Source organism: Arachis ipaensis, chromosome B8, assembly GCF_059453495.1.
Source record: "Arachis ipaensis isolate K30076 ecotype BB chromosome B8, ASM5945349v1, whole genome shotgun sequence".
NCBI lineage: Eukaryota > Viridiplantae > Streptophyta > Magnoliopsida > Fabales > Fabaceae > Arachis > Arachis ipaensis.
The window spans coordinates 12206318-12224879 of record NC_142443.1 but is presented as its reverse complement, the minus strand read 5'-3'; the positions used below and the strand labels follow the sequence as shown (position 1 = coordinate 12224879).

General features: G+C 34.7%; 2 protein-coding genes across 2 annotated transcripts; both read left to right on the top strand.

Moving 5' to 3' along the window:
- Positions 1-1744: 1744 nt before the first annotated feature.
- On the top strand, positions 1745-2418 carry LOC148547235 (uncharacterized). The gene is made up of 2 exons (XM_088495345.1): positions 1745-2322; positions 2412-2418. The coding sequence occupies exons 1-2, from the start codon at positions 1745-1747 to the stop codon at positions 2416-2418; spliced, it is 585 nt and encodes a 194-aa protein (XP_088351471.1).
- Positions 2419-2458: 40 nt separating this feature from the next.
- LOC107610498 (uncharacterized) lies at positions 2459-3450 on the top strand. The gene is made up of 2 exons (XM_016312547.3): positions 2459-2540; positions 2627-3450. The coding sequence occupies exons 1-2, from the start codon at positions 2459-2461 to the stop codon at positions 3448-3450; spliced, it is 906 nt and encodes a 301-aa protein (XP_016168033.3).
- Positions 3451-18562: the final 15112 nt, after the last annotated feature.

Below are 18562 nucleotides of genomic sequence, written 5' to 3'. Positions count from 1 at the left end.
AAAAAAAAAAAAACATCATATATTAAAAGATAATAGTAATAGATATTTATCTCCCTTATTAAGTAAGCTTAAAAGTTAGAAGAAAAAGAAATCAAAAAGAAAAGTATGTATAGGATAGGAAAATATGTGGCTGATTTTTTTAGATATGATTTGGGGTGTGAGTTATGCTGGGATATGATGATTACGGGTGATTTACACTGTTATGACGGCGTTGCTTTTTTTGGAATTTTGGGGGAAGAAATCGGAGGCATCGATTTGAAGCAGGGAGGAATCGGTCCCACCGATTTGTGTGAGGGAGAGGTTGATGGGTATGAAATCGGTGCCACCGATTTGTGCTAGGGAGAGGCTAATGGGTATTAAATCGGTGCCATCGATTTGTGGGTGCTGGAAGACGTTAGCTAAGAGTGCAGTAATCGGTCCCACCGATTACTGGAGGCAGAGAATTTTATTTTAATCCGTGGTGCACCAACCGGACCCACCGATCTGGGGGTGCAGCGGTCGGTCCCTCCGATTTGCCCTTAGTCCATACAAAAAGCGGATGGTGGTATCACAGAAGCCCCATTTCTTCTTCGTCAGCTAATGTTCATCCTCTTTTCCTCTCTTCTCTTTTCTGATTCTTCTCCTTCATTTTTGTAAAAGAAATCCCTGTGAGGTTGAGAATAGTTAGTGTTATGGATGATAGAGTTGTATTGAAGATTTATTATTACGGACAAATCTTATTACAAACATATGAGGGAATTCAATTTGTGTGTGAAAATCCATTAGATGTTGTTATTCCGTTCACATTGTCATTTGAGGAGTTGAAAGGTGTGATTTGTGAGAAGATAGATTCTCAAAGATGTAGGAGAATATCGTGTATTTTGTACAGGTATCCTTTACCTGTGTTTGGTGGGTTTGTTCAATTTCAGACCAAGTATGTGATGGACGAAGCGAGTATGCAGGAAATGTTTTCAATGTACATGGAAAATCGCCGCCGAATGTCGTGCATCGAGTTATATATTGAGTTTGAGCAATCTGAAGCGGACCGTAACATTGAATTGGAAGATTATAATAGTGAAAGCGAAGATGAATTTGAAAGTAACTATGAGATCGTCGGTCCAGGTGAGGACGAAGAAGAAGCTGGCGGCGCCATGAACGCAGATGTGGCAGAAGTTGCAAATGCACTAGCAAACCCGCATCCGTTTCAGGAGCCTTCTTTCATGCGGTCGTTGGATTTGGAGGCTATGCACGCACCGAGTTTCCGCAATATATGAATCCAGGTGCGTAAACCTAGGTTGCTATGTGAATCTCTGAAATAGCAGATCGATAAGTCAGATGAGTAATGTATGTGATATGTGACTGGTCATTTGTGACCATAGCGTTTGATTTTTTTATTAATTAATAGTTCTTTGTTGTGAATGATATTTAGTTGTTGTTTACGTAGATGGAATAGCGAAAAATAAGACTATGACGATCTTACATAGTAAAGTGTGTTTATTAATTGAGTTGTAATAAAAGACTTCTTACTGAGTACCTAATGAAGCATTTATTACTTTTGATATATGCAGCCCCTCCTGTTGTGGCGGATGGTAAGTTCACAGTGGGGATGGAATTCAGTACAAGGGAGACAGTAATCAAGGCAATGAAAGATTATACCATCCGGAGAGGTGTGGACTATCGGGTATATGAGTCGGAACCGACGACATTCTATGCCAAATGTACAGAATATGGGAATGGTTGTGACTAGTTAATCAGGGTAACCAAAATGCAGAAGAAGTACTGTTGGGAGATTAGGAGGTACAATGGAAGTCATACTTGTACCAGGTCTACTATTTCTCAAGACCATTCGAAGCTGGATTCCAAGACAGTTGTAGAAGCAATAAAGCCGTTGGTAGAGGTTGACCCGTCTATAAAGGTGAAATCAGTAATTGCTGATATCCAGTCAAAGTTTAACTACACCATCAGTTATCGCAAGGCTTGGTTAGCAAAGCAGCAGGCGGTCGAGTCAATATTCGGAAGTTGGAAAGCATCATATGAAGCTTTGTCGATATGGTTTGAGGCCATGTGCCACAAAGAGCCATCAGCAGTGGTTCACTTTGAAACAATGCCAGCTTACCAGGGGGATGATTTGGTTCCTGATATACGTATTCTACATAGAGTCTTCTGGAGTTATTACCCCTGTATAAGGGCCTTCAGACACTGCAAGCCAGTGGTGCAGGTGGACGGGACTCATTTGTATGGAAAATACAAGGGTTGTTTATTGGTTGCAGTCTCACAAGATGGTAATAACAACATCGTGCCTATTGCATTTGCCATAGTGGAGGGAGAGACTTCTGATGCATGGTACTTTTTTCTGAGCAACCTGCGTCAACATGTGGTGACACGTGATGGTGTCGGACTAATCTCTGATCGACACGATTCGATTAGGTCAGCTATTGAACGAAGTAATGGGGTGTGGTCTCCTCCAAGAGCTTTCCATATGTTTTGTATCCGACATATTGAGTCCAACTTCTTGAGGAAGTTCAAAGCACCTTACCTGCAGAAGCTTATCGTCAACATTGGTAAGTTTGAATAGAATGAACTTTGAATTTATTGTAAGTACGATCAAATAGAATGGTGTTCATAGTTGACTGAATGTTTTTCATAGGATACTCGAGGACGACTAGGGAGTACCAGATGCGCTATGAACGATTAAAGGAACGGGGTGAGGCTTACACCAACTGGCTTGATCGGATCCCTCGTGAGCAGTATGCTTTGGCATTTGATGGTGGTTACCGATGGGGTCATATGACCACTAATCTTGTGGAATGTATCAACTCCGTCTTAAAGGGTGCACGCAATCTCCCAGTCACTGTACTTGTTAAGGCTACATTTTACAGACTGAATGAGTTGTTCACTAGGAAAAGAGCTGAGGCAGAAGCCCGAATCAGTGCTGGACTTGTGTTCTCTGAGATGGTGACAACCAAGCTGCATGCAAATCAACGAGCATCAGGTAACATACAGGTTAGCTGTTTTGATAGAGAAAATGAAGTCTTCGAAGTACGCGAGATGCCTAGTGGGGTTGAGTATGCAGTTGACCTACGCCACTATCGGTGTGACTGTGGTGAATTCCAGGTTGACCGAATTCCGTGTCGACACGTGTTTGCGTGTTGTGCAAATCAGAGGTTGGATTGGCAAGTGTACGTTAATGACGTTTACAAGATGGACCAAGTTCGAAGAGTATACAGGGCTAGGTTTCGACCACTGGGAAATCCGGCAACGTGGCCTGCTTATCATGGACCTAGATTCGTTGGAAACCCGTTCCTCAGACGGGTAGCCAAAGGCCGGCCGAAGATGACCCGCTTCTTGAATGAGATGGACACTCGTATGTTGCGTCGCCCGAGGCGATGCAAGCAATGCGGTGCCGAGGGCCATAGTCGCAGTAGATGTCGTCAAAGTGGTGGACCGAGTGCAGGTCCAGTCGAAGAGTAGTAGTTACCTTTTTTTACATTTCGTTTGGATTTACATTTATGTATCACATTGACATTTGAATTGACCAACCATTGCTTATATTCATTTCAAACCTGATTAACATATTCGATAGGCAAAAAGTAATAACAACCTAGTTAACATACTCAATAAGTAAATACTAATAACCAAATTAACATAGTCAACAATAACAACGTAGTTAACATACTCAATAAGTAAATACTAATAACCAAATTAACATAGTCAACGATAACTACCTAGTTAACATACTCAATAAGTAAATAGTACACATTATTTCTTAAATAGTAGTAAGAACCTAATTAACATTCTCAATAATTAAATAGTTACAACTTCACTTCCTCGGTGCCCACTTCGTATCTTTGTATAACTTTCTGCACTTCTTTGCAATCCTGTTAAAGGCGGATGGTGTATACCGATTTGCACTCCGACGTGGAGGATCAGCTCTAAGGTTGTAACCTTTACCTTTTTCACTTGTGGCCGTACCTATGAAAACACAACAAATACAAATACAAGTTCATTGTGGAATACAAATACATATATAAATACAAGTTCATCATGAAGCTACTAATAGAAATTCAAGCCCTAAATCATTACTAACAGTATATTTTACCTGCACTAGGCGCTGTATCCTCGTCAGCAGCATCGTCATCCTCATCATCACCCTCATCCTCAGACTCATCCTCATCATCATCCTCATCCTCATCCTCATCCGCATCCTCTGGATAGTCTACTAGGTAGTTATCAGTCTCATCATGAACTGCTCTATTACTCTCATGAATCATAGTCATCGGAATACGTCTAGGGTTTCCACTTTGTATGATCCCTCCCGCCGCTTCAGTACTTCTGCTCGAGTCAACAGACATTCTGGCACCAAAATTATCAGATGAAGTGCGAACCCGAGATCTCAAATCCAATGACCTCCTAGCTGGAGTAATACCACCCAAATGTGCTTGATGGTCGGTGGGAATGTCAATATAATTACCTGAATGTGACTAGTGCGACCCCGATGCCATGAAACCAAGCAGCTGACTGAATGAAGGTTGCTCTCCATACTCAAAATGTAAACCACCCCAAAACTGTTGGTGTGACGGGACTGACGCTGAGTAATAATCAGACGGATGCGTGTCAGGAACATATGATGCAAAATACTCAACCCCCTGTTGTGGCGATTCCGGTGGCGGTGGTGGTGGAGGTATGGCTACCGGTTCCGGTTCCGGTTCTGGTGCCAGTGGTGGTGGTGGTGGAGGACCTTCTGGATTCTCTTCAAAAACAAGGTTCGACAATTGCAAGTGGTCACCATATGCTTCTCGGTACCAATGCATGTAAATTTCCAACGGATAATGTAAATGCTCCAAGTCTTCAGATAGAGTGTGACTATATCGATTGGTCCACTGCATCACCCAACGCGAGTGGGTGTTGGCCCAATCTTGATTCTTAGGCCCAGTTAGAACTTCGCCGTGTGATGCACCTAGATCCCGCTCTTCACTAGGAACACCCTGTATCAATCCAAATTGCCTCCTGACTCTATCAGTTGCATGCCACTCGATGCATTCAAAAGATATAAGTGGCACTGTGGCACTCCACATAACCGAATTATGACGGATGGCTAAAGGAATTACGTCTGGGTCGATGTATCCAATGCCATAAGCCTGCCAAACAAACTGGACACATCGAACCAGTCAGATGATTACACAACAATTAATTCACTTAAGAAGTTACATAAGGTACTTGTATTTTACACAATACTTGTCCTTCTTGTAGATCATCCAACAACCTTCTGTAGTGCGCAAGCGTTTTATATCGGTAGGTATAGTTTTAGCGGTCCCAGTTATGCCACCTGCAGACGGACAATTCATTTGTTAACTTATCTTACCATAAACAGAATACAATTTCTATCAATTTTTTCAATGCATACTTTAATCAAAATTACCTGTTTGCAATTGGAAACACTCGGGGATTGCCAGGAATCGGCGCTAGAAATGGTAGCCGGATCCAAGCCCAACTGACCAACAGTGTCAGTGGACCGTCCATCTCCTTGCAGTCGACACGAGTTGCCCTATACAATGATCTATACAAGTGTGCCAAGCATGCCGAACCCAACTAAACTGTATGCTCCCACCGAAGTTGCGGAGCAAAGGTAAAAATTTCCAGTGCACCGCTGCACCCGACTTATCTGCAAACAGAATTTTCCCAAATAACAACATTATGTGACACTTTACATACATCTGCATGTGCACATCATCATTCAACACTATACGATCTCTCACACCCCTAAACCACGTTAATTTTATAAAGCTCCCTCTACAGTCATTCTTGCTGGGTGCAATTCCAAATTGGTGCAAGCACTCGGCTTCCAATGCCTCAAAGCTACTCATGGTCGGACCTGTAACCGGAAGACCATTTGTTGGCAGACCGAGAATTACCGCCACATCCTCCAAGGTCACGGCACACTCACCAACCGGAAAATGAAAAGTGTGAGTCTCGGGCCGCCATCTCTCAATCAGAGCATTAATCATTGCTGACTGGCCTTTAATAACTCCAATTTGGGATACATAATAAAATCCAGTCTCGCGTAACTGTGCCTCAACAATTTGGTTATATGGATCCGGCGGGTGTAAATGATCGCACATCAACATCCTTGAAACCTACAATATCACATTTTCCAATATAAGAACAAGTATAATATAACTATATTATTCAAAAACACAATTATACAAAAATCCTTCAATCATATGCATTACCTTATAACAGAAATTAATTAACCTTATACAGTAAATCAGCCTCTATTATTATTATTATTATTATTATTATTATTATTATTATTGTTATTATTATTATTCATCATATAAAAAAAAGCATACTAATTTATTATTATTATTATTATTATTATTATTATTATTATTATTATTATTATTATTATTATTATTATTATTATTATTATTCAAACAGCATACATACTAATTTTTCTATTATTATTATTATTATTATTATTATTATTATTATTATTATTATAAAACAAATAACATACTAATTTTTTATTATTATTATTATTATTATTATTATTATTATTATTATTATTCAAACAGCATATATACTAATTTTATTATTATTATTATTGTTGTTATTATTAATATTATTCATACAAAAAACAGCGTACTAATTTTTTATTATTATTATTATTATTATTATTATTATTATTATTCAAACAGCATACATACTAATTTATTATTATTATTATTATTATTATTATTATTATTATTATTATTATTATTTATATAAAATAAATAATATACTAATTTTTTATTATTATTATTCAAACAACATACATACTAATTTTATTATTATTATCATTGTTGTTATTACTACTATTATTCATACAAAAAACAGCGTACTAATTTTTTAATACTATTATTATTATTATTATTATTATTATTATTATTATTATTATTATTATTATTATTCAAACCGCCTACATACTAATTTTTCTATTATTATTATTATTATTATTATTATTATTATTATTCAAACAGCATACATACTAATTTTATTATTATTATTGTTGTTATTATTATTATTATTCATATATACCAGGTTTACTAATTTTCTATTATTATTATTATTATTATTATTATTATTATTATTATTATTATTATTATTATTAGGTAACACAGCATAAAATCTAATTTTAGTTATTACTAATATATTGTCTAAATTTGATTGAATTAAAATTCAATTACTAATAATCATAAATAAAATAATTAATAAAATTTTTATTATTAATCATAATAATTAATTAAATTCAATTACTAATACTGATAATAACAATAACAATATATCAATATCTCCCTATTCCAATCTAATATGTACAGATCTCATTTTTTTTCTCTTTCATTCATTATTTTTTACAAACATTCATTTTTTCTTTTTTTTTTTTTTAAATAATATACATAAAAAAAAAATCCAGTTCATCCTTACCGGTACAAACATTCATCTCCATACATACATACATACAAGGTTTATTCCTATTTTTATTTCTATTTCTAACAACCTAATAATAAAATTATACATACATACATGTTTAATTTCTAATTTCTACTTAGTGCCATTATAATATATATTGTTAATAAAATCTAAAATTATCACTATTATTATCATTAAATAAGATTATTAAAAAATAAAAACTTACATAATTTGGATCTCCAAGATAATTAACAATATGAAGCTCCGGTTGATTTACTTCCTTGGTTTTCCTTCTTTTTGGCATTTTTATTCAAATTTTCCAACGAGATAAGAGTGGTCCAACAATGATGAAATGGTTGGGTTGAGAGTAAGCAGAAAGGGAAAGTTTTTGTGAGAATGAAAAAGATAGTATTGGAGGGTGAAAGAGATAGGGGTATCCGGTTTTGAGAGGGTGAAACACGTATAAGGAGTCACGGGCCACCCAGAACCCAGCTGCATGCGCGACGCGTGGCGAGGGGGTCACCAATCGGTGCCACCGATTTGCGCACCTACCCCTCCCTGAAATCGGTCCCACCGATTTCCATCCCCCCATCGGTGCCACCGATTTCTTCCACAACGCCGTCACATCTCCGTCAAACACCCAAAAACCCCATAACGCTGCGAAACACCAGCACCTTCCCCATATCAAAATTAAAAAACTCAAAATATGTATTAAAAGGGTGTCATGCCACCAAAAATTGATTTACTTTAAACTAAATTAGACTAGATAGAATTTACTAAATTCTGTGTATTAATCCTTTTTTTTAAAGTTATATCATATCATTATAAAAAACAATAATTTTCTATTATTTAATTTAATAGTAATTTTTAACAGTATTTGTGAACAGTGAACACAATGAATAATATAAACTACTAAATATACAAATGTTTTAGAAATATTTTGAGAGTTTCCTCTATCATTTACTTACTAGGGACAAATTATTTTTTGAGAGATTATGACGATTACGATAGCACATAAAAAGTAATGCAAAAAACAATACATGCATAATATTTAAAGTTTGAGTGACAAAACTAAGCATACTGCGAAGTAGTATAATATTGTAATTGTTCATCCATGACGAGCTAGGCATTATCGTTGTTTAGCAAGGGTCGCAAGAATTTTCATTTGTATAATTCAGTTCTAATCATGGTGAAAAAGTTTGATTGTTTTTTGAATTTTTGTTTGTCTTAAATATTTTCAGGTATCATTTTATATTGTATAGATGATTTTCGTCAATCTTCTTCTTGTAAAATATACAAAACATTTGTTAATGTAACACTGGATTCATCCCGTGTTAATTATGACAAATTTGGCTGATGGATTAAGTTTCTAATAATTGCAAGTTTTGATAAAATATCAGTTCAATAATTTTGTTTTTGAAGTAGGTGGGATATTTCAAATTATAAAAAATAAGAGATAAAATTGTTGACAATTGAAATATATTTTTTAATAGAATGTCTCTTACTTGAAAATTACTTATCACTTATTGTACGACCAGTAAGAAGTCGCACTTGACAATGAGGCGTGTTATTCCAAGGGTATAAGTTAATCTTAGGCTGGCTATAAGTGCTTCATATTCTATTTGGTTATTGTTGGCGTAAAAAATGAATTGTAGGGATTGTTCTATAACTGTTTTTTTGCTATTTTCGAGTAAGATGTGAACTCCGAAACCTTGCATGTTTGAAACTCCGTCGACGTATAATGTCTATATCTCGTCATTTGAGGAGGACTCGTCAAGTGTGAGTTTTGCTATGAAGTCGGCTAGTGTTTGAGATTTGATGGCTCATCGTGTTTGGTATTGGATGTCATACTTCGAGAGCTCTATGGACCATTTAATTAATCTTTCAGCTAATTTAGGTCGTGTCAGGATTTGTCTTAGTGGGTGTTTTATTCGTACTATGATAATGTGGCTTTGAAAATAGTATCTTAGATATCTTACTGTTGTGACAAAAGTTAGGGCTCATTTTTCTAGCTTTGAATATCTTAATTCAGCATTTTAAAGAGATTTGCTGACGAAGTATACTGATTGTTATTACTTACTTGTTTCTATCACCAAGATAGAGCTAATGGCATAGTTAGTAACGGATAAATATAAGTAGAGTGCTTTACCATGCTCTGGTTTCTAAAGTATGGGTGGTGAGGATAGTATGGCTTTTAGCTCGGTGAATGCTTGTTCGCATTATTCTGACCATACGAATTTCTTTTGCTTTCTTAATGTTTTGAAAAAATGGTGTGAATGGTGTGCGATTTGAGGTAGGAAACATGACAATGCTACTAAATGGCCAGTGAGTTGTTGGAATTCTTTGATGGATTTAGGGCTCCTCATTTCTAGTATGACTTAGCATTTTTTTGGATTGACTTCTATACCTCAGCAGGTTAGCATATGGACTCCAAAAACACATTTTTTGGCTTTAGTTTCATGTTGTATAGTCAGAGTTGTTGAAAGATTTTCTTTAGTTCGTTGATATGATTGTTATTGGACTTGGTCTTTCCTACTATATTGTCTACATGTACTATATTTCGTCCAATTTGGTTCGCAAAAATTTTGTCTATTATTAGCCTTTGGTATGTTGCACCTGCATTTTTTAACCCAAATGGCATAACCTTATAACAAAAATTACTATGGTCAATAATGAAAGCGGTCTTATCTTGGTCAGTCATAAGTACTTGTTGTAATCGGTATAAGCATTTATAAAACTTAAACATTGAAAACCAAATGAGCTATCAACTAATTTGTCAATACAAGATAGAGAATATGCATTCTTTGGACATGCCTTGTTGAGATTAGTATAGTCCACGTACATCCTTCACTTACCGTTGTGTTTTTTACCATGACTATGTTTACTAACCAGCTTGTAAATCTGAGTTCCTTTATGAATCCAACATTGAGTAGTTTCTGAGTTTCTTTTAAGGATGCTTCCCTTTTGTCTATGCCAAGGTGGTGCTTCTTCTGGGATATAGGTCGGAATTCTAGGTTGATTGCAAGTTTGTAGCATATGACATTTGGATCAATGTCTGACATGTTTGCTGGGGTCCAGGCGAATAGGTCGATATTTTGTTGTAGCAATGTGATAAGTTGTTCCTTATCTTGTCTTTGTAATGCATCTCCAATGTAGGTATGCTTGTCTTCATTATTTTCCAATTTTATTTTTGTTAAGGTGTCTATAGACATAGGTTGGAATTGCAGGTTTGTTCGAGGGTCCAAGTTTGCTAAAGCAGGTAGACTGTCCGAGTTATAAACTACTTGTACGTATTGCTGGTCGGCTTGTCTTGAAGGATTTTCCTTAAGGCTTGTACTATAGCATAGTCTGACCTCTTTCTGGTCAGTGTGGATGGTGACAATTTTGTTATCCTATGAATAAAATTTAACACACAAATATATAGTGGAAACAATAGAATTAAGAGTATTTAAAGAAGGTCTGCCTAGAATGATATTATATGAGCATTTGCAGTCCACGACTAAATATTGAATATCTAGAGTTTTAAAATTAGGATAATTGCCTAGTATTGTTTGTAACCATATATAACCTCGGATTAGAATGCACTCACCTGAAAAATCTACCAATTTCCCTATAGATGGTTGTAGAGTTTTGTCACTTAGCTTCATTTTTTGGTATGCGGAATAAAACAGTACATCGGCACTGCTGCCTAGGTCCATGAGGACTTTTTTCACCAATGGCTCGCTAACTTGAAGTGATATAACTACAGGGTTGTCTACGTTCTTATCTATTGCTTTGTAGTCTGAAGAACTGAATGTGATGCCTGAGATGTCCATGTTGGTGGTAGAAGTCGGCTCAGAGCCAGTAACTAGCATCATGGTCCTATAGGACCTCTTTCTAGCCGAGTTGCTATATCCTCCACCTGCGAAACTACCAGAAATACAGTTAATAACTCTACGATGTTGGTTAGATTTTTTGTCTATCTTTTTTCCTTTATCTCTGTAATTGCATTTGATTTGGAGTGTTGGCCAAGGTCTTCTGCATTTCATCGTTGTCCTCGGCCGTCAATGTATTTGTCTAGCAGACCTTGTCGAGCTAGTTTCGAGAGGAGATCCTTTACTATAACACAGTCGTCTGTAGTGTATCCATATTTTTTATGAAAGGTACAATATTTGAATTTGTCTACATATCGTTGGTCTTGATATGTCCCTATTTTGTTTGGTGGTTTAATTAGTTTGGAGTGTAGGATGTCTTTAATGATGTCCTTTCTCTTGGTGTTGAAAGAGGTGTATGTGTCGAATTTTGGTATAGGTTTGAATGGTTTTTGGTCCATCTTATTACTCAGGTATTTGTTTCGTTTGTCTTCTTCTTTGCTAGGATTAGGCCTCTCAGCCTTTCGAGTTTGTCGGAGCTCTTCTATTTTGATTTGACTTGTTACTTTTTCTCTAAATTCGACTAATATCTTCGATTTAGTCACCGCTATGGTTTCCTAGAACTTTCATGGGCGTAATCCGCTTTTTAATGCATGTAAATGGACCTCTGGGTTGAGGTTAGGTATCTGCATGGTTGCTTTTGCCAACCTCGTTATGTAGTCTTTGAAGCAAAGTTGTTGATAAAAAGGTCGGCCAACTCATCAAAACTTGATATAGATCCTACAGGCAAGTTAGAAAACCAGATCAAGGAGCATCATCCAAAAAGGTAGAAAATGTACGATAGACTATTGGGTCAGATGCACCGTTCATGAACATCATCATATGGAATTTGGTGACATGTATGTTAAGGTCGCGGATTCCGTCATAAGGTTTCAACGTTGTCAGCAGGGTGAAGTTCTTGGGCATCTGAAAGTCCATGATGTCTTTTGAAAACAAGTTGGTCCTATTTACTGTTTGCTTTGTGGTGGTTGTCACTACGGGCTTAGCTTCTGACGTATGAACATCTTCTTCGTCTTTGTTTTCAAGATCCTTTTGCTCTTCCCCCTTGTTTCGGTTGTTTTGCCTATGATGCAACAGATTGGCCATCTATTGGTTCTCTGCTCATAGAGATTCATTGATGGCCAACAGTTTGGCCTGGGTGGGAGGAGGAGGAGGGTTGCTCCGTTCTTCTGCCATACGATATGTAAAAACGAGGTGAAAATGTGGTAGTGGGGTTAGCTCAAACTTCGACCTTATGGTGGGCACCAAATGTTCTTGCGTAGATAGTCGGCTTCAAGGTATAGTTCATCCTGCTCAATGCTTGAACTCGCTTTTTCTTAAGTTGGATGAGGTATACGTCGGCTTCTTAAGAATGATGGTAATGAACACATGCAAAGACACTCTAATGCTCAAATTTAAAAAAGAGTGAAATGAATGTATTGTAATTCAGAATGAATAAGATACCTATTTTCTGTTTAAATTTTTTTTATATAAAGTTGTGCTATAGATGGTTACTGATATTCATAGAATCGTTTAGAATATTAACCAGATTTTGTCATAACTACTCCTGAGTAGTATTTGACTTTATGCGAATAAGTCCGTCAAGAGAAAATACTCATTCTTTTTAATTTGGCATGTGTTTATTTAGTTTTATTCGGATTTTGTTTTATAGGTGTAGCGGGACCGAATTATAGTTAACGGATTAATAATAAATATGTATGGTGAGGGTCAGTGTGTTGTATTAGTACATGCAACCAAAAGAATAGTGTAACCATGCCAACAAATTCAACTATATATATATATATATATATAAAGTTTCTGAGTATTATATATGGACCTTTCTAGCATGTAACCTGCCACGTTGCCAACAGATGGTTACGATATCAAAGCAATAAAAAATTTAAAAGCCCCAACTAAACATGTTTGTTTCTGTTTATTAACTAATAATAACTACTAAAATACTAGGGGGTTTTTTTTTTGGGCATTACTTATCGGGTATCTTCAACTAACGTAGATTGCAATGTTTTTCAATTAAAGACTCCAAATAATTGAGGTTGGCAATTCGATTGTACATATATTGTTATCTGTTACTGTTTTCGTTTTTGGCAGAAAAGATTATTTTCATTAAGTATCGGGTATCATGCATGATTATTGTTTATTGTTGAGTGATGAACAAAAAACTGAAAAATATCTTTATATTTGAATTTTTGCTTAAGGCACATCAAAATTACTTTTATATTAGTAACTTTGATATTAATATAAATATAACTTTCACATTTTGATTCCAATTATATTGATCATACGTGACAAAATTAAAAATATTAACTAAAAAAATCAGAATATAATCCTAAAAACACAAAGTAATTTCTGTCAGATGGGTGATTAAATTTTTTTTATATTTTCTAAAGTTTAATACTAAAAATTTTAGATTGAAATGATCTTATATGGTAAAATTCGTAGAAATTTAAAAACTTTTTATGAATTAAACGCTTTTATAATATTTTATGGTTTTATTTAATATAAAAACAATTAATTTATAATTTCTTAAATCTGAAGCTATGGTTTGAAACTATAATTTTTGGATATATAATTATTTATGTATTTTTTCTGACAATTTAAAATTTGATATAAGTAATTTTATAATAATAATTAATAATCTTATAATCTAATGAGCTTTTTGCACTCTCCTAAATATAGCCAATCATCATGGCAGTTTTCTATTTTTTATTTTTTTATAGGACTAGATTGTGGCAGCTTTCTCCTGGCATAAAAGAATTTTTTTAGAGATATATAGAGGGGTTGAGATCTACAGATAAAACACTTTTTTTATTTGGTGAAAAAAATCACACTTAAGTTTAAATCAACAAAGCCTACATTGAGGTTGGGCCTATTATGTGGGCTTTAGTAGTTTCTTTCACCCTCTCAGTTGCTCTACTTTCTTTTTGGGGTAAATTATATAATATTGTTTCGGTATTTACATAATATTTCTTTTTGAGAAAGGTTCAAATTTTATCTTAACGATTGAAATTTTTACTTTTAAAAAATTATTTTATTTTATTTTATAAATATTTTTTTTCTTTTATTAAGATAAAAATAAAATATTTTAAATATTTAAGACAAAATCAAGATTTAATTAAAAACAACTAAAACATTATTATGTAAGTATGTAACACTTTACCAGTCCCATCAAGTCTAATAACTAACTGCGACCTTGTTTCTTTTAAAAAAGATTCTCTCATTTGGACACGGAAATGATTTATTAATTATTAGAGGATGTCTCTGGTGTCTTGGTTAGTGGTAGCTAAAGATGGCTAGGTATTGACCTGCCAATAATAAAATGACACTTGTTATATTATAAAAATAGTTAGGTTTGTAGTTATAAAATTAATCATCATCACTAATGCAAGACTAGTAACTAAAATATTTTTACCAAAAACAATTTAAAAATTTATGAATGGTCAAAGGTTAAAAAGGTCATTATAGTTGTCCTTTTGTCGCCTTCCATAGCCAATCCTTCTGTGGCTACTGCCACCGATCTGCATCGCCACCGTCATCTTGGATAGCCTTTTTTTTGGGGCAAGTCCAACCCCAAGCCAAAGAAGCAATGCACCAACAAATTCAGTTGTTATAGAGTACTAGAAATTTAATCTAACTTCCGCTAACAATGGGTCTTATCATAAAGTTTTCATCCTTCTCTAACAAATCAACAACTCTCTGTCTTCGAACTTCACTTTGAATGAGGTTACTATGACTCTGATCTCTAGATCTGAGGAACGAAAAGGAGTTAATGTACGGTTGTAGTTTGAGAGTCTGCGCTGAACAGTTCCTGAAGGAATGAAACGGTACTGTCTTTGGCTAAGACTTGAGGAGGAGGATGCATGGCACTTCGGTGGTGATCCTCTCCTTAGTTGGGAGGAAGAGATTTTTTTTGGAGGAAGAGATTGAAAAAGATAATAGGTTGGGTTTGTTTGGGTTTTAATTTTTTGAGTTCAGTGTGGATTTTAGACTTTCTAACAGATTAGCTTATTCCAAAAATATATAATATTAAAACAACGGATATGTCCCGGAGTTAGCTCTGGACAGCCATGGAAAGACCACAACGGGTGAGGAACGTATGCCAATTCATCCGATCTTGCAGCAGCACAGCAGCGACAAGAGACAGGCGACGTCGTGGAAGAGCTTCGTGCAAGGACAGGTGGCAGCCCGGAACTCCATGCAGGGCGGCAGCGTGATGGAACCTTGAGGAGGAAGATGAAGAAAGTTGAAGAAGAAGAGGGTTGCCAATGTGGGTTTGGGTAGGCAACAGGTCATTGATCCAAATCTGGTTCGGGTTGGGCTGCCCAGTCCGGACATTCCAAAAAAAAAAAAAAAAGAATCATCTGATAATTAACTCCTCTCTAACACATTTACTGTTCTTCATTAGAAAATTTACCCTGTCTTTAACCAAGTCAAATCATTGGTCAGCTGCAATTCCATCTTTTACCTGTCACTTTTTTATTGGTCTCTGGCTTATAGCCAGCATAGCCACTGAACACAAGGGGCCACCAGAGACGGCACCTAATTATTATCATAGTTTTGTGGTGGCTTTTATAACACTTCTATAATGTTTCGAGTTTTAAAATTTATGAGATTTAAATTTTAAAAAAAAATTAAAATAAAAAATTTAAATCTATTTTAACTTTTTTATTTTTATTTTTTTATTTTATTAAAAAAAATTACTTTCGTCTTTTTTTTTTCCTAACTCAGTCAATGAATCATTATCTCATTGCCGCCTCAAAATGCCGCGTCTCTGCCACCATACAGCTCCGTTACTCGCCATGATGCTGATGCCCTGCCACAACGCCAGCTATTCTGATTTCGGCATTAACCCAAATTCTTGGGCATCAACTCCCGAACTCATGCGGAGCAGTTTGAAGTCAAGAAAGACCAGATACGACGGCGTAACAAAAAGACACCACCAAAGAGGAGGAGAAGCGACGAGTTCAGGTGAAATCAGGGAAGAGCAAGCAATGCAAAACTAGGAAGCCATAGCGATGGAGGTGGATTGATGGAAGATCTTCTTGAAGAGTGGCCATGTTGCATTCTCAGTCGATTTCGGTCTCTCTGTAGCGATAGTCATGATCACCATGGATGAGCAGTGACAGCCATGAGGATCAAAACCATAACAGTGATTTTTCTAGTCCTTGAAGGTCTCCTCATCGCAGTGTGGTCTTTGCAAGCTCCGGCGATGGCAGGTCACAGCAAAGACATACGTAGGAGTGGCAATATGTATCCTATCTGCGGTATCCAATCCGACCCCATTCCGACCTAGGGTTGTCAACCCGATCCACAGCGGGTATGGTAGAGTACGGATAGGGTTCTCGTGTGGATCGGTTAGAGTGCGGGTCGAGTCTCAATCCTACCCGACCAACCCACACTCTATATATGTATATGTTATATACTTATATAAAAATATGTTTTAAGTGAATGTTGAACCAATGACCTCTCACTAAATGCAAAAGATTCTTAGCTACTAAAAAATTATTAATTGATAATTTAATTTTTTTATATATAAAAATCAATTCTATTTTAAATTATCATTAAATTATATAATAATGTTGTATCCTTTTTGTAACCCATAAGTAGGGTCGGGTACCCGGAGATTAAGATCGGATAGGGTAAAGTTGAGTTTATATAAAAATCTCAACCCGTAGATAGGGGTGAGCACAGGTCGGTTTGGTTCGGATTTATGGTAAAATTAAAACCGAACCGATCAAAATATAATTGGTTCGGTTTAGTTCGAATTTGTATTTTTTTGTACATGTACCCAAACCGAACCAATCTGTTACCAAACCAAACCGATTAAGAACGGAGTGGTTCGGTTCGGGTAATTGGGTACCCGATGACTTTGAAATTCATAAAAAAAACCAAATTTTTATCTTAAAAATTCAACAAGTACAATAAACATGTAACATCAATAGAAATAATCCAAACATGTTAAACACTAAACACATTAAAAACTAAACTCATTAAAATCCAAACATATTAATAATGAATAATCATTGTCTAATGAAAAAGCCATATAATTTTTTTTATTTTTTTTATTTAATTAATATATGATCGGGTTCGCGGGTTGGTTTGGGTTCCGTGCATCTAAAACCGATACCGAACCAATCACTAACAAAAGTCATCGGTTTGGTTCGGGTTGGACCCGATTATCCGTTAATTTTAGAACCAAAACCAATTTAATTAGTTCGGTTCGGATTCAGACGGGTAATCAGGTACTCGCTACCGTGCTCACCCCTATCCGTCCATTGCCACCCCTAGATACAAGCTACGGAAAAAGATAGAGTTAGGTCCGGGTCGGATAGGATTTGGATCGATAAGAGTTAGTTTTTTTTGTTTGCTTGTATGGATTAGGTGTGTTTAAAATTTAAATTTAAACAACTAAATATAAATATTGAATTTTTAAAATAATTAAACAACTCTAATCTTAAAATAGTATATTTTTATTTTTCTATAATTAAACTAAAATGAATTGTGTTCTTTTTAAAATTAAATTAAATTAAATTTTAATTCAAATTAAATTATTTAATTTTAAAAAGTAATATAATCTTTTAAATAAAAATTTGAATTTTTCAAACAATTAAACCATTTTTATCTTAAAAGAATATTTTTATCTTTTTTAAATTAATTACAAAATTATTTTATTTTTTTATAATTAAATTAATTTTTTAATTAAAATTAAATAAATTTAATATTAACAGGTATTTTAGTTTTTAAAATTAATAATAAAAAATATTTTTTTATCTTTTTAGTTTTTTATTTTTATTATAATTTTATAATAATTTGATATCAACTTAAGAATAAAATAAAAAGATTATAATTAAACAAAATTTTGATGTTTTTTTAGTTACAAAATACTAAAGTTTTCTATATACATAATTAAAAAAATACTAAAATTTCATATTATTTTGGAGTACTGAATTACATGCTTAGTTTCGTCATTGTAACCTGGCACTGGATTCGATGGTCCCAGAACGTTTGGACCATTAAATGATCCCAAAACAAAACATGTTTTTAAGTTTTTTTAATAACTGCTAAATAATTATTTTTTAATTTTAATTAAAAATTAACCCCATATATTTTATTTAATCATAAAAACTATTTTTTATTTTATAACTAATTATTTTATCATAAATCTATCATGTTTATTAACAATCAAGAACAAAAACAATAACAAATTAGATCTTCCATTGATCCTA

Coding starts and splice junctions, on each gene's coding strand:
- LOC107610498 (XM_016312547.3), top strand. CDS start 2,459: ATGTTTTGTATCCGACATATTGAGTCCAACTTCTTGAGGAAGTTCAAA. Junction 2,541..2,626: donor GAAGCTTATCGTCAACATTG/GTAAGTTTGAAT, acceptor TGTTTTTCATAG/GATACTCGAGGACGACTAGG.
- LOC148547235 (XM_088495345.1), top strand. CDS start 1,745: ATGCAGAAGAAGTACTGTTGGGAGATTAGGAGGTACAATGGAAGTCAT.